Source organism: Apteryx rowi, unplaced genomic scaffold (genome assembly GCF_003343035.1).
Source record: "Apteryx rowi isolate R43461 unplaced genomic scaffold, aptRow1 scaffold_139, whole genome shotgun sequence".
In the NCBI taxonomy this organism is placed as follows: Eukaryota; Metazoa; Chordata; class Aves; order Apterygiformes; family Apterygidae; genus Apteryx; species Apteryx rowi.
The window spans coordinates 1,069,625-1,085,363 of record NW_020447630.1 but is presented as its reverse complement, the minus strand read 5'-3'; the positions used below and the strand labels follow the sequence as shown (position 1 = coordinate 1,085,363).

At 38.9% G+C, this 15,739-nt stretch overlaps 1 protein-coding gene across 1 annotated transcript in view; it reads left to right on the top strand.

Moving 5' to 3' along the window:
* LOC112961821 (rho guanine nucleotide exchange factor 28-like) overlaps positions 1-15,462 on the top strand; it is a 29,206-nt gene extending 13,744 nt beyond the window's left edge. The window contains exons 3-8 of the mRNA XM_026057400.1: positions 2,127-2,310; positions 4,354-4,534; positions 7,875-7,947; positions 12,393-12,439; positions 13,970-14,030; positions 15,378-15,462. Of these exons, the coding sequence (XP_025913185.1) occupies positions 2,127-2,310; positions 4,354-4,534; positions 7,875-7,947; positions 12,393-12,439; positions 13,970-14,030; positions 15,378-15,460 (629 nt within the window). The 3' untranslated portion in view covers positions 15,461-15,462. The remainder of the gene's footprint in view (positions 1-2,126; positions 2,311-4,353; positions 4,535-7,874; positions 7,948-12,392; positions 12,440-13,969; positions 14,031-15,377) is intronic.
* Positions 15,463-15,739: the final 277 nt, after the last annotated feature.

The following is a 15,739-nucleotide window of genomic DNA, read 5'->3' as shown; positions in this document are numbered from 1 at the left end:
AAAAGGGAAGGTTGGAGGTGAAATTTTTTCTTTCACTATAGCAAAATAGAAGTTTCAGACACTACACACAGGTTTGTCAGCTGTTAGGGTGCTAGATTCTGTGTCCTGAAGCTCCCTTTTATGAATCTGATGTCTGGAATTTGTTTTATTTTTTGGAAAAAAAAAATCTAAGATTCAAGAAGCATGAATAATGATATGTTATCCAGGAAGTCTGACCTCACTTTCTCAATAATTTTCCCCATGGAGAGGTAAAGCAAGTTGCTTAGGTTTGTTGCAGAATTCCTTGCCATTCTAGCATATGTATCTATAACACTTCAAGTCCAACATTTTCAAAAGATGCTAATGATTTTTGGACCTCAGTTCTGAGAGGACACTCCAAAAGCTTTTCAGAAAGCAACTCTCCCATATAGATGCTTAGAAAGAAAAAGACTCAGCTGAGACATGACAGCAGCCTTCAATTATGTGAAAGAAAGCTGCAAAGAGAAAGGAATGAACTGTTTTTCATGTCCATTTTGGATGGGACAAGAAGCAGCAAGCTTATATTGAGAAAGGGTGAGCTCGGTTAGACATTTTAAATTTTTCTAACTATAAGGGTAAATTAGCCTTTGTATAGATTGTCTACAGAGATTATGAAACCTTTTGTCATTGAAAGGTTTTTAGAACACGTTAGACAAACATTTGTCAGGAATAATTTAGGTTGAGCTGATCCTGCCTTAAGGCAAGGAGTTGACTAAAGACCTCTTGAGACCTCTTCAGACTCTTTTTCGATGATTCTATATAATAAATTTTCCTGACATTTTCAGAGGAGACTGCTGATGTGCTGGTGGAGAAATGGGATTCAGAATCAGCTATGAGACACTGTATTTTTACATAACTACGTGATACTCCTGCTCAATGCATGAGTGTTTCTGAAAAATGTATTCGTTAGCTCCTTGGCTACGTAACTGCTCTCTCTATTGGGGGATAGCTTTCTGTCATCTGTTTTTATCTTGTAAATGTTGATGCAGAGAACAAATTTGACAGCTTTTTGCTGCATTATTTACACAAATGTGTGCACATACCTAAATATGTATTAGGAGCTTCACCTTTCCTTTGTCACTGGAACGTATAATTTTCAATAACATATTCTGAACAGCTTGGGTAATGAGGCAGAAAATTCTTTTGACTCAGGATGATAAAATTTCAATGGAATTTCATAAATCAGTGGAATCCTAATAGATTTCACCCAGTTGTTCTGAGAGCTGTGGGGTACCTGCCTTAAATACTTGACCCTTGTAAAAGTCTGCCCTTATATTCAGCTTCATACCAAAATATCAACGCAAGGAACAGGTTGGGTGGCACCTGAGCTTCATTTCATTTGTTGCCCTAAAGTGCAGAGGCTTTGTGTTTGAAAATGTATATCAACAGGCAGACCTTTCTTTGAATAAGGGCAGGAGAAGGCCTTGAGTGAAGGAGAATCAGTATCTCATGACTTAGTCCATGTTGTCTGCAGCTTTATTTTAAGCTTCCCCCCTGTTGAACTTGATGATAATGTGTTAAAAAGTAGAGAGGAAAAATTAGCAGGTGAGACTACCTTTCTGAAAAGAGAGACAAAAGAATTATAAAGTACATTTTACTCAAATGTGTTAGCTTATGGCTCACTGCGTCACTAAGGATCTTTTACCATGCTGTTAAGCAGCCTTCCTTGATAAGTCACACAGTTTAAAAAATAAAAATAAAAATTAAATACTTTGACACACTGACAGATGTTTTGTGCTGCTGAGGCAATGCAAAGCAGCTGGATAATTACTTCTTATTGATCTTTTGTAGTACATTGGGACATCCCTTGTGCCATTTGCTATACTACATACAGAGAAAGAAATACTGAAATTATCTAATTCAAAGTGTTTTCTTTAACTCCTGAAATTAGATGATATTTGGATAGCCTAGTTTAGCTCCACAGATGCCATTAAGTGTATAACTCTGTTGATTTCAGTGAAAGAAGGATTCTGCCTTATTACTTTTGTAAATTGGAACCTGAGTTGTGGTATTTCTGCAGACAAGTTTCATTTGATGCTTCCTACCAAATCAGTGGGGAAGTGCTGGATTTTGTTTCTATGTTTTTGCTTGTTTGTTATGTTTTTCAGAGCCTGAACACAAAGAAACTCTTCTTCACATTGCAATGAAATTGGGATTGGTTAAACTTTCCCAGTTCTTAATAGCCCAGCCTGGTGGGTCATTGGCGTTAGCATTGCCTAATGAAGATGGAGCAACACCGTTAGATTTGGCTTTACAAAATGGGCACTCCAGACTTGTTGAGGTCTTCACAAAGTGAGTATAATGCTCTTCTCCCTCTGAAAGACGGTTGCCTGTTAAGAAGTATATGGAGTACTGTTGCTCTTCTCAAAGAGATGCCAATTTTGTATTGGTTTCTGTTGCTTCTTGTCATCATTACCATTTTAAGTGTGTAAACTTGTATTTACAATTAAAGGAAGTTTATGATGTGTCTGCATCATTACATTTGCAAGTCAATAGTATTATTGTCAATATATGCACTTGTGTGATTTTAAGCAATTATTGTGATTCAGATAGAGATTATTTTGTTTTTCCCTTCAAACTGAATAATAAATTGAATACAAAATAATTTGTATTTTAAGATATTGTATTTTAATATTTCATAATTTTGAATTTATGAGACTGCTAAAAGGAAATTATTAAATAGCAGGTAGTCATATTCCTGGACTTGCTAGAGAACACACTTGTCTGAAGAGAATGCTGTCTGTCTTTGAGTGGCACCCTCTCTGTGTTTAGAGTTATTACCATTAACAGTGCAAAACTAATAAAATGGGGCAAAATGCATTACATTCTTTCTTCTGAAAAAAGGTGCTTTTTATTAAATCTGAATGGTAAGACCTGACATTTGTAGAAGTGTATCATAAAATAGAAAATATTAAAAAAGAAAAAAAATAAGCAGCTGGCCTTTTCAGATCACTTTAAATGTCATCCCTTGGTAGTGTTGTGACTTGGTTCTGTGACATTGCCTCAGCTTGTATATGGAGAGGGGAAAACAAAATGGCCATCTTTCAAAAGGGAAACCAAGTCTTCTCTTTATATTGCCCAAGTTTTGAAAATGCAAATAAATACTCATAAATAGTGAAAAAGTTAATAAACAGTGTAAGTGATGAAAAACTGTGAAGGGTTTACGGTAGTGCTCTATCTTGTTAATAACTAGAGAGCATTTAATGGCAGGGGAGGGCCCTGGAGTCTCCGTTATCCCAGCCCAACATGCTCTGCCTTTGGTAATGGAGGATCAGCTGTGCCATCAGGTACCTCTCACAGTGGCACTCTTGCAGCTGAATCCAGACCTATTACTAACAAGTAAAGACATCCCTTAAAATATATAGAGACATATATAAATATAAACAGAAACATAGGACTTGGGTTTCACAAAGGCCTCAGGAGGCTCTGTGACCTCTGTAAAATCTTGGGTTTGAATAAATAAGGGAGAGTCAGTAGCAAACCCAGCCCTGCAGCTCTGAGTCTGTTTTTGCCAGAGAGCTGCCACACTGACAAATGGCTAAAAGGACAAGTGCCTTCTGGCATGTTTCAGCTGTCTGAAGTTTCATCTGCACGGACCTGAGGAGCTGCATGGTGTATGTGTGTCTTGTGGTACCAAATGTTCATCATCAGAAGCCTATTCTTAGTGTTGGCTTTTCTTTGCAAAGAGAGAAAAACATGCAGGAATTCTGTTACATTTTTATTTTGGAATGTGGCTCTTTCGATTCTGGCTCTGCGCACCGTATCGTTTATGCGAGAATTATGCGTACTTCAGTTTGTCTGAGAAAATTACTTAAAAAACTGGTACAGTACATTATGTTATGAATGTCTCATTTGTTTGTAACATCCAAACAATGCCGTATTCCCTTGAGATATGTTCTGCTTTTCACGGTAGTGGGATAATAAACCTGCTAGCTGCTGGTCGCGTCTTACTACTATATATGGCAACATTAACAGGAAAAGGAACTATTGATAATTTACAGCAATACGGAGAAATAGGTATTGTTATGGCTTGCTGTTACTGGCATATTTAACTAGCCAGTAACCATCGTTTCTAGTGCAGTCATTGTTTTTTCCCTATTGACGTGCAGAAGTAGCTGAATTTTCTTAGGCCTGAATGGAGTCATTGGTAAGTATTTGTTTGTCCAGCTGTGTTTTGGGTGAATGTTTCAGATTTTCTGCCCTTGGTTTGTATAGCGAGCGTGTTAGCCTACTGACGGTCTGTGCCGACGATGGGCAGGAAGCGTGCTGTGTTTATGTTTTCATTCTACCTGTGCACAGAGCATCTGTTTTGGTTTAAAGAGCATGTTGTTTCAGTTCCCAGGGCAGTCATTCGTTTGACATTTCGAGAGCTGAGCTCAGTGAGGGTGCTTGCGTACGGTTTGTTCATTCATCAGGAACTCTGACACTGACATTTAACCACACCGCAGAGCACTTCTTGGAGTCAGACATTAAACTCTTCAGAAAATACTTCTGGGACAGACCTCTTCTTTACAAGGTAGGTACCAGTTTAGCTCAGCGCACTGTCGCACGTTTTTTTCAATATTTTCCATCTATAGTCTCTTCAAGATGGATATGTTTTTCTTAAATAGAGTTTTAGTTTAAACTGTGCCTATTTCAGTAATGGTTAGTGTCATGAAGGATTATCATTGTGGGCTTCAGCTTCAGGTTAATGTAGCTAACTGTATGCCTGAAGCTGGAGGATAAGAGATGTTGAGAACCTTATCAAATTCTCCTTTACCTCCCAAGCTGTTTTTGAATTGTTGTGGACTCTACAGTGAATATCTTCCCCTTTCTGTCTCTTTGATTTGTCTCTTTGATTGTCTCTTTGATTCAATTGCCATTTGTATTCACATTGGTTGTTTGAAATATTTTATTTAGTTCCATTCTTCTTTGTATTAGTGCAATGCCTGTGAGCCTTTGTCACAAACCTGAACTACCCAGTATATTACATATAGGAGAAAGGCAGGCTTGAAAGACTTTTTGCCATAGAGGAATTTAGTTACGGTGTATTAGGTTTTATTTTGCTGTAAGATGTCTGGAACACTGCTGTGATATCCTTCAGGACATGCCTAAATTTAAGTAAAGAGGGTAACAGTTAAAAACACAAGTTCTTTAAAAGCTGTGCGGATACTCAGTTTCATTTTTGGATTGAGACTGCATGATTACATAAAACTAGTGAGCTAAAAATGTACAAAAAAGCTTTGGCTTTTCCCTTTTCTAGTCTTAAATTTTAGCTTTTATTTTCCATGTTTTATTTCAGGATTCCTTATTTGCATATTATTTTTCCTTGAGTTGTCTTTACTGTATTATACTTGATTTTAAAACTTAAAACATGATCTATGTGTTATGGTGTGTTTAACAGAAAAAGAAGTGTGATTTCTCATATAATTGCATATAATCTTGTACAGTCACTGCCAAGATTTTAGTTGTTCCAATAGAAAAAAGTTATTCTTTATTTGTAGCTTGTAGAATGCCTCCAATTTGTTTGCAGCTTTTCCATGGAAACAATAGTAAACCCAATAGCAAAACCAAGACTATAATGAAGAATGCATTGTTATTTATATCATTGGCTTTTTCTTGTACTCATCAAATCCTTGTTCTTCTTGCAGCCTTTGAAAGGAGGAAAAAGTGTGGTATGTTAGATGTTTGCATGGTTTTAGGAGACAAATACTCTTAAAGGTTGCAAAACCAGCCTTCGATTGTGAGTTTCTCTTCTGCTCAACTGTGGGTTTCTCTTCTGCTCATTCCTGTAGTTGCTGCAGTCTAGATGCTCCTTTGTGGGCACCCCCCACCCTCAGTATCAGTGTTGCACTACTTTTAATTAGAGTATTAGCACATAGTAGAAATAAGCTAGAGTAATACAGAAGATCACATGCTAGCAGATGTCATCCTGAGGCGGGGGTATGATCAAACTGTTATGTTTAGATGGTGTATTATAAGCAAATGGTAAGGTAAAATTCCTTTTCTTTCTGTTGCAAACAAGGACTTGCAGCCCTTAGTTGGATCCAAAACGTAAGGTGGTCATTACAGATTTCAAAATACATAGTCTTTTAAAAATAGAAGTAGAATTTGTTGCTGTGCTGGAGTATTCAGCTCATCTACAGCAGATTAAGACCGTACATCTAGTTTATTGTACCTTGATACCACATAAATGACCACACTGCTATTTTAGGTTTGGGTCAGAAGAAGACATGGACTAAAAAGAAAGGGCTTGCTTCAGTTATGGTGTGAAGCATTGGATTTATGTATATGAAATAGATGGCTTAGGCAACAGCACAAACTATTCACTCAAGAAAATCCCAATCTTTCTAGTACATATTTTTCAGTGCCTGGTCTGTGGGTTTCTATCAGTCCCTGGACTATTCCTTGCAAGCCTGAAAAGGTAACTGAAAAGTTAGGACCAACAATGGTGTCAGTAAGCTTGAGTTAGCCGCACAGGGAACTATGCCCTCACTGGAAACCTTTAGGGGCCCTGCAAGCCCAAAAAGTTGAAACCCACAGATTTAGTGAGTTTGCTAGGCAGTATGGAGGAGAGATTTCTGAAGATTATGAGAAAGAGCTCAAAATTATTCAATCTTTAATGACCTCCTCAGCGCAGAAATAGCAGCAGTGGTAGCAGTGTCCATCAGTGAGGCTGCAGGGACTGCGCAACCAGCCCTTGGAGGAAAACTGGAGGGAGGGAGGGAGCACTACAAGCCCTCCGTCTGCGTGTTTTATCTTGCACTGCTGGCACAGCCCTCATCAGCCAGCGAAGGGGTACGTTTGGCTGTGTCATTTGCTGGAGGTAGCACAGCCAGCATAGGGGAAAGGTCCTCTGCAAGAGAAGAAATGCAGGGACTAAAGGCCAAATGTGAAATGGTGTCAGGGTAAAAAATAAAACAAAACAATGGGGCAAATTGCTCACCAGGATAATCACCTAAAATGATTACGATCGTTTATCTTTAGAAAGCAATTTTTTTGCCAGGTACAGATAGATTTAATAATTTTTCAAGGAGGAGGTGAATCCAGCTTGATGACTATGCAGCTTTCAAAACAGTTTGTCCGCAAAATTCAGCCCAGTGTTTCCCTGACTTTATTCTTTCGTACTCATATTACCATACCTTTTCTCTATTTGCTGCTTTGTTAGATGAGAAGCATACAGGAAACCTAACTGTAGAAGGAAGAAACTAAAAGCAACAAAAGGTGCAGATTAGCACAAAAGGAGACATTCTCTCCCCCACTTCATTTTCTTATATCCTTTGAAGGTACTTGCTAAAATAAGGGCCTGGATTCGCCCTACCCTTCCTTTTGGTAGTGGGGGCAATATTGCGGGGAGGAGGCAGAACAGGGGACGGAGGGGCCAGCCCAGCCGGGGAGCAGGTGCTGGGGTGGCAGCAGTCCTGCCTTCCAGCTTGCCTCAGCTGCCGGGTCATGGCTTAGTCCTCACGGAGGCTCCTTGGAGGCTCCTTTCTGTTTCCTCGTCTGTAAAAACCATTCACTTTGGAGGGACGTTTTCAAGATTAACTAGAAAAGTTTTGAACAGATTTGTTCTACATAACTCCTGTGTTTCTTTTCTCATAGAGAAGAAAGTTATAAACAGTGCTAAACAGTAAAAATGCTAAATCTGATGTTTTAGATCCCTTGTGTATTGGAAGCATAAGGTAATTTCTGTCTGTAGTTGAAAATATTTTATTGGTTTTCCTCTTGGGGGAAACTGATACTCTGAGGAATCTCTATCAATCCTTTTAATATTACCTATAATGTATTTGTTTACTAGTCTTTAACTTCATTTTTGAGTTATCATATAAATGTCGTGAGTATCCAATACAGTTACTGTCATTTTGATTTTTTTATAGAGTATTAATTCAGACCAAGTTGAGACAGTGGAAGGTCCAAAAATGCCCTGCAGTACAACAAGCTCTGTAGAAGGTACAGTTTTTTGTTCCATAATGTTACAGTTTTTAAAAGCTCTGGAAAGTTGGCACAAATTCTTAAACCATTTATTTATTCAGGAAGATCACATAGTTCATATGACATTAGAGACCTGACAGTGGAATACTCAAGTCATGCACTGTAAGAGTTGTGTAAATCATGATGCTCCCTACAGAGCATCGGTTTTCCAATGTCAAACTGAAATGGCTCACAAAACATTAAGGCATTTACAGTGACTGGAAAAACCTCGCTAATTTTATTGTAGGAGCCAGAAAAATGTCAGTAAGTTCCAGGAGAGGGCAGTGTTTAGCTGAACTAATACTCCAGCCTGCAAATTCTGGTAAAACCAAATAAATCAACTTAATAAAGATAAGGGCAGATTAACTAGAATAACGTTTTGTATGAATAGGTTTGGGATCTAGCCCAGCCTACTTTACTGTGGTGAAATTCCCATGTATTTCAATAAGACATTCAATATTTTGATGAGTACTTTACCTCTATAAGGTTGCGGGACTGTGCTTTCTGATGGAAATGCTCTTTCTCTATCAATATACAGCCTTATGTACCTTAGAACAAGGATCTCTTATAATTGAAAAGAAAATCACAAAAAAAGACATCCTTAAGCATCAAAAGTGTGACACTTCGGGCATTTACATATGACTGTCAGGGATTAATTATAAGTTTTTGTCAGATTGTCATTTGTTTATATGGCTGGCACTGTATATTTGGATGAAGTGATTAGTTGAAAATGGTTAGTTCTGTGAGAGGGCTAATCCTGCAAACTTGCTGTGCTGGAAGCAGTCCTACTGAAATCAACATAAATGTGAGCACCTGCATAAGCTTTTTACAAGATCAAGACTAGACTGAGAAAAAAGAATTGGACTACAATTTCAAATGTCATCCGCTCGTAACTTTGAGTGAATACATTGGGGAAACAGTGATTGTGTTAGTGTTAGAAATTCTCCAGCACTGTTCAGGCAACAAGTGTAATGCCAACAGAATGTAAATTTGCAGAGAGACAATAAATAGTTATTAGCAGTTGCAAACTATGAACCTGTTACTGTAAGTGTAGAAGGTATGTGACTGACTTTGATGATACAGTGTGCGTGTTGGTTCTGGACATTCCTCTGAGTGCCGTACTCTGGCTAGCATCATCTTTATCATCTTTATGTGGCTCTTCACTGATGGAAGGTGAATGGTGCAGGCTGGTAACGCTATGTGTGGCAGTAGCTTGGGCAGTGCARTTTTAGGTGATGATTGCTTTGATGTTTTGCCTTAGACAGTTTTAATTTGGCTTGACTTGGGGCAAGCAAATAATGAACATCAATGGATATTGATCCCCCAGAGAGGGAATCGCAAGTTCAGGATATCTAGTCTCATTCTGAATTCTGATGGTAAAGCTTCTGATCCATTTTTTTCTGCCAAGCTGAGATTCACAAAGGTGTTTGGGCACCTACCTCTTAGTATTTTCAGTAGAAGGCAATACTTCAAAGCCTTGATGGAACAGAGTTGTTTTGTGCCTGTTTTTAAAAAAAAACATTCTCACTTCAGGTTCAATGGCAAGAAGAGTATGCCACATTTTGGCAGGATCCAAGACTTGACCAAGCAAGCTGTAATAATTAGACTTGTAAATTTTGCATTCTGTGTTATCTGCCTGTAATCATGAGGAGCCCTTAACTATTCTTTTTACACTGATAGGCAGTAAAGTTTTTTGATCTTCCCATGTTTTGGTATTGTCTTTGGTTTCTGTATTACTTCCATATCAACGGAGCATTTAATTTGCCTTTTTTGCTAACCACCACCAAATCCAGATACTGAGAAATCATTAATACAACTGATGACTAATAGTCTGTCTTATGCTGTCATTAGCAAACATGCAGGAGATTTTTAAAATTGTTGCTACAAGCAGAAATCATATGAAATGATTAACAGAGTACTTTTTATCATGTTCTCAGTTGCATCAGTGAAACTCCTTTACAAATTAGCTCCTAAGCTCAGGGCATTAATTTGGTGCATTAATGTCATAATAGGATTCCCCTCAAATTTAAAAACAGCTGCTGTTCTAATAAGTAATACTTATTCACTTCTGGGTGGGCCTAAAGTCAAGGTTGACAAACCTTTAAAACACAATGCTATCAGAAGCTGTGAGGTATTATCTGCTAAATGTTGCTATAGCAGTATGTTGCTTGTTGTGAAATGCAATCAAACCAAAGCAGTGGGTCAGTGTAAGGTGATACTATAGCTTAGCAGTGAATCTCCCATAGCAACTTAGTTAAATTCAAATACATGGAATGATACATTATCCAGTAAGGATATAGAACAAAGGTGAAATAGATTTTGGTTAATTCAATAGTTTCTGCTCTTTTCCATTTTTCTGACCTTGAAATTCTCTGTCCGTAATTTGACTGAATACAGTTATCTGGAGCTATAAGCCATTTGCTTCTATAGGATAACTATTAGTTATAGACAAAACAGCTTTTCTTTAAGAATTGTAAAACTGAGTAGCAATAATGCCAATTACACGTTGATACTGTAAAAAGAGGAACCTGGATTCTTGAAATGAGCTTTCAGAAGTTCAGAAATCTCCTGCTGAACATCTCAAAGTCAGTTGCTTTGCTAACAGTTACTAAAGAAGTCGTCTGTTCCTTCTAACTGAAAAGTGGTGCCTGGGATGATTTATTTGATGGCACCAGTGATTAGTGTAGTAATTTGGGCTCTGTGATTGTGCTTCCTGTGTTAAAAGAACTTGATTTGTAGGCTTACTGCCAGTCCAGGGCACCTTTGGGGCCTTAAAGCTGTTAGACCCTGGAAACACCTTCACTGCCATCCTGTAGGCCCCAACTTTACATGTAGGCATTTTTTCCCCTGTTGCTTCACCCCATGACATCTGAGTGTTTCCCGGCATGCCTGGTTACCTCAGAGGGGAAGGGAATTATCACCAGCAGTTAACAAACAGGGAATTAAAACAGGGAGATAAAATTACTTCGGTAAAGCTGCGTAGCCAGCTTGGGGCAGAGTCGGGAATCGGTGTGGTGTTTTGTGGTGCCACTGGCTGGTGGGCAGCGGGGAGCCCGTGCACGGTGGTGTGCGGTGCCTGGTGGCCCTGCGCGCTTTGCACGCCCTCGCACTTCGTGCACCCTACCCTGGCAGGAGGCATCGTGGCTGTGCGGGGGTGCCAACCGTCGTGCCCCCTTCATAGAAGTGCAGCAGGTAGCGCTGGAGTGAAAGGGAAGGTCGCTTTGATTGTAGCAGAAGGTTAATTAAAGAAGATGAATTAATTAAAAATTAACCATTCAGATATTCATTCAGATATTGATCAGCATGGACCTTTGCAGTCCTGACTCAAGCCAACATCTAGAGGTACTGCTGAGGTCCTTGACTGCATGCACACTGATTTCAGGGGGTCCATATTGCATCCCAGAATTTCATCCTACAGAGAGCTACAGGTAGTGTCGTGGTTGCTGGAGCTTGTGTGATTCAGATGATAAACAGCTGTCTTTGAATTGTTCTTCCAAAGGCATATTGTTAAAGCATTTGTTTTAGACTTTGTGCAATACTAAGAAAGGAGAGACATCCTGAAAGAACTGCTGTTGCTCGAGGCACTTCCCCAAAATGCACTATATTGGCCGCTGAGTCGTGCTTATGCTCATTGCTGGAGATGAAGCATGGAGAGACATCTGTGTACTTGAGAACAGACCTGAACCTTGAATTAAAATATTCGCTATAAAAAGAAACATATTTACCAGCATAACTGTGGTTATATAATTATTTTTTAAAATATATTTACTAAATAATAATGCCCATGGAAGCCTTGGGGACACCGGTGTTAATTTGCATTCCAGTAGCCAGATTACTCCTCTTTGCTGGTTACGGTAGCGCTGGAGGCTGTGTTTGGGCAAAACTTGCTGAATGCAGTTGTGTTTTTGTATATATTGTATTCTTTCCTACAGTCTGGAGAAGAAACCGTAAAAGAGAGAGTGACAGAAATTAAGGGTTTTTTTTTGTGTGTGTGTGTGAAAATGCAAGGTCTAATTTAAAAAATGCATGCAACTTTTTTAGGAAAAAAAAGAGCCCAATGGCTCTGTGTCATTTCTGGGAGGCTTTAGAACTGGTGGTCTTTTGAGCACTTTAGGGTTAATCAGTAGCTAGCTGGCGAATCACCGTATTTTTCTAGGCTGTCTCTTTAATTTCAATAGCCTCTTCATAACTGGCTCATGACAATAACGTAGCACTTGTTGTACATCTCGCTCGTACTGTGCCCACTGGAATGCGGTTGGGGAGATGCAGGGCTGCAAAGGGCCATTGTTCTGCCCTGCCGGCATGTTTGTTTGCTCAGTGCTTCCCCCTCCCATTTGAAAAAGGAGAGGGATCAGCAGCACAAACCAAAGCAGACCCAAACTGAGTTTGTTTGTTATTTAAAAAAGGACTCTTTGCTTTTACAGGTCCTGTGAACTTGGCATCTGATGAATTGTCCCAGGATGATGCGAAGGTACAGATTTCTCCTTATACAAATAGTTTAAATTTTGAAACAGCAACCTCTGCTAGGCTCTCTGAGCACCTCCCAGAGCTAACAAACAAATAAGGTGACTAATGCCTGCCAAACGACGTTTCCTGTCTGTTCATGTCCTGTGGGAATAGTTACATGTGCAGATTATTATTATTTGAAGGAACCTGTTACGTGGTTTTGGGCCGGAAAGCTAGGTTGAAAAGCAAGCTCTACTTTTGGACTGGAAAGCTCCTGTGTTTTTGGTGATCCTTGGTTCCTTCAGGGAGCATACAGCTCAGCTTCAAGCATATCAGGAGCTAAACCCATCTCCTGCATGTGCAAACTTCATCCTTAAGATGACACTATTCATTATGTCTGAGGAGTCAGTCTCTGAGAGGGATCTTTGGGGTAACTGTGAATCCTTAACTGGATTGTTTCTCAGATCAGATACAGGCCTGTCAAAAACTGATTGGGACTGACTGGGAAAAATGGTTCATGTAAAAAGTAGGCAGTTCCCATGGTCTTTCAGATTTTGACATTGACATGGAGTTACCTAACAGCTTTTTGAGCTTTTTTGAGGGGAGCAATATTTGTGAAAAATCCCATTGTGGTTAGTCAGCTGTATTTGTTCCCTATTTTTATATTCTGCTTTTTATTTATTTCTATTTGTCTGGTTGCAAAATCAGAAAATCTTTGTCTTTCTTATATTTTTATCAACCTTTAAAAAAGGAGCTTGATTATGAGCTCAACTGGTATGAAGCTAAAATAGTGATTTAGGTTAAGAGAAACAACTGGCAAATCTGGTAAAGGCAGTATCTTCTCCATAGGGTATGCCTATTAATTTTTACTAGCATTTGAATTTTGGAGAATTTTATTGGATTGCCGTTTCTGTTAGATCACTATTATAAAAGAACAACCTCTTAGGGTTTTTTTAATTGACAGCTGTGCAGAAGGTTGGTCATTTCTTTGAGATTCAGATGTTATAGTCTGTTTCATCTCAAAATTATATTAGTGCAGTGTGTATGCTTCTGTAGGCTTTTTGGAGTCTATGATGAAAATTTGTGTTGGAGCATAGTGTGGCAGCTCATAAGTCTTGCTGGGGGAAAGAGTTCTAGTTCCATATTGACTGTCTCTTTTTTAAGGTGGCAGTAAAGGCCATACTTCACTTCATAAAAGAACAAACTGATCTATGATATTTCTACAGGTGTGAACAACTCAGGTAATAGAGAAGGAGCTCTCTTAGAAATTCATTGCTTTTTTGTCCAAAACACTGTGTTAACTAGTCAGAGCACAGCCAAGCTTGTAAGGGAAGAACAAACTGAGGGCTGCAGTTTGCATGGAAAGTGGGATATGGTTTGGGTTGGTCTTCTCTTTGGTGGTTATGTTTAGAGTTTGAGCCTGTAGCGTCAGCTTTATGATTCATATTCATATCTTTCCTAGAGGCTGGGAGTGGTGCTATCTATTGTGTTTATTAAAATGGCTCAAATTTTGTCATTTGTCTTCAAAGAGCTAGCTCAAGTTTTCTTTTTCTAGCTTTTCAGAGATTCTGTGGTTCCTTCTAAAGAGAATGAAGATCATGTGCTGTCAGGCATAGGTAAGAAATCATTAATCATTTTGACTTCCAAAAAGCTATTGATCTATACTGTAATGCCAAATACACACAAGGCAGTTTCTTTAAAAGAAAATGTGAAAGTCATTAACTTTGCAGCATAGCTTGGCATTACGTCAGTTATAATTATGTCCAAGAGGAACCTCTTTTGATACACCTCTGGTATAGATAGGTTGTGTGTCCACACAGTATCATGATATCCTAGGATTGTTCAGCAGTGTATTAACTGATGCAGGAATACAACTCTTTAAAATAAATTCTGTTAAAACTAACGTATGTGACTAAAGATTAAATGAAGCATGTAAAAATGCTTAGATGCTGCAGTGATAAGAGTGTTGTAGGACTGGTAGAAAGAGTATGGCCAATTACAGTAGACAGTACATTTATAGAATGAAACCCATAGGGAATGGTGAGGAATAATTTCAAGTTTGGGAAAAGCTCCAATAACAAAGTGCAAACATTGGCTCATGCAAAGCAGAGCAAAGAGGAAAAAGACAACGAGTAACTGAGCTCTGCCATTGGCAGCTGCTGTGCCAGTCGGAGACTGCCAGGCTGGCTTAGTTTGCCTATGGTCCGATGCCATCCTTAGAATGGAGGAGCTGGGATGGTGGCATTCAGACAACCCACATGCAAACTTTGGTGGCTGCAGAACTAAGAGTTACTCTGTGTGCGAAAAGGGAGGCGATATATATGTATGAATGTAGGTATTCTGTGCTGAAGAGAAATGAGTTGAAGTAAATTCAAAGACAAAGGTGTAAAATAAGAAGCCGGCAGAATATTCCAATAATCTCTCATTGTAATCATTGTCCAGTTCTCAGTTCTTCTAATCATTGTTGTGTAATATGCCTATACTTCAAAAATGTTATCATACTGTCTTACCCTTACATCCAAGGAATATGGGAGCTGGACAAGGGAATCAGTAGTAGTAGCAAAAATAGTTTGTTATGCTACTAGTAGTTATTCTAATAGTAATATTCTAATAGTAGTAGGGTTATTCTGACTTAAGTGCTTTGTGCATAGCACAGAGTAGCAGTCCCCATCTTGCACAAAAATACAGTACATGTATGTGAGATGTTAGTGCCCATATGATCAAATCTGTTTTGTCAAGCAAAACCAAATTATTGGATTGCAGCTCAGTGTAGGAGGGTGTAGAGCCATTGGGGAGTGATTATGGTTTGCTAATCTGAAGCTGCATGCTCCAGTCTCAGCTCCAGTTACACCATCTGGAGGGAACATAAGGTGGCTTAAGAGCTGGCAGAGTGGAAGTTCTCCACCCTGAAATTATAGCTGATATTTCTCTTTCTTACCCCTGAAATGCCTTTTCCTTCTAAGGCATCATTTATACAGTGCTGCTTGTGACAGCTGGAACAGGAACCAGGCCCCCTGGCTTCAAACCAGCTCAGTCTCCTCTTTGATGCTTGAATGGGCAGCTGCAGGCAGATCCTGGGTCCTCTACAGGAACAGGCGAGCGACTTTAACCATGATTCATACTCCTAGTTAGGAGTGGCAGAATGTAGATTCTCAAAGGAATTTTTGGGAGAAACACAGTGTATTTACATACAATTCAGAACAAGATTTAAGTGCTTAGAAATTGATTTAGATGCATTTTCTTAGGCTTTTTTTTAAAACATATATGCATATATATGTGTTTGTGTGTATGTATGTATAAAATTGGAAATACCTATATAAATGCA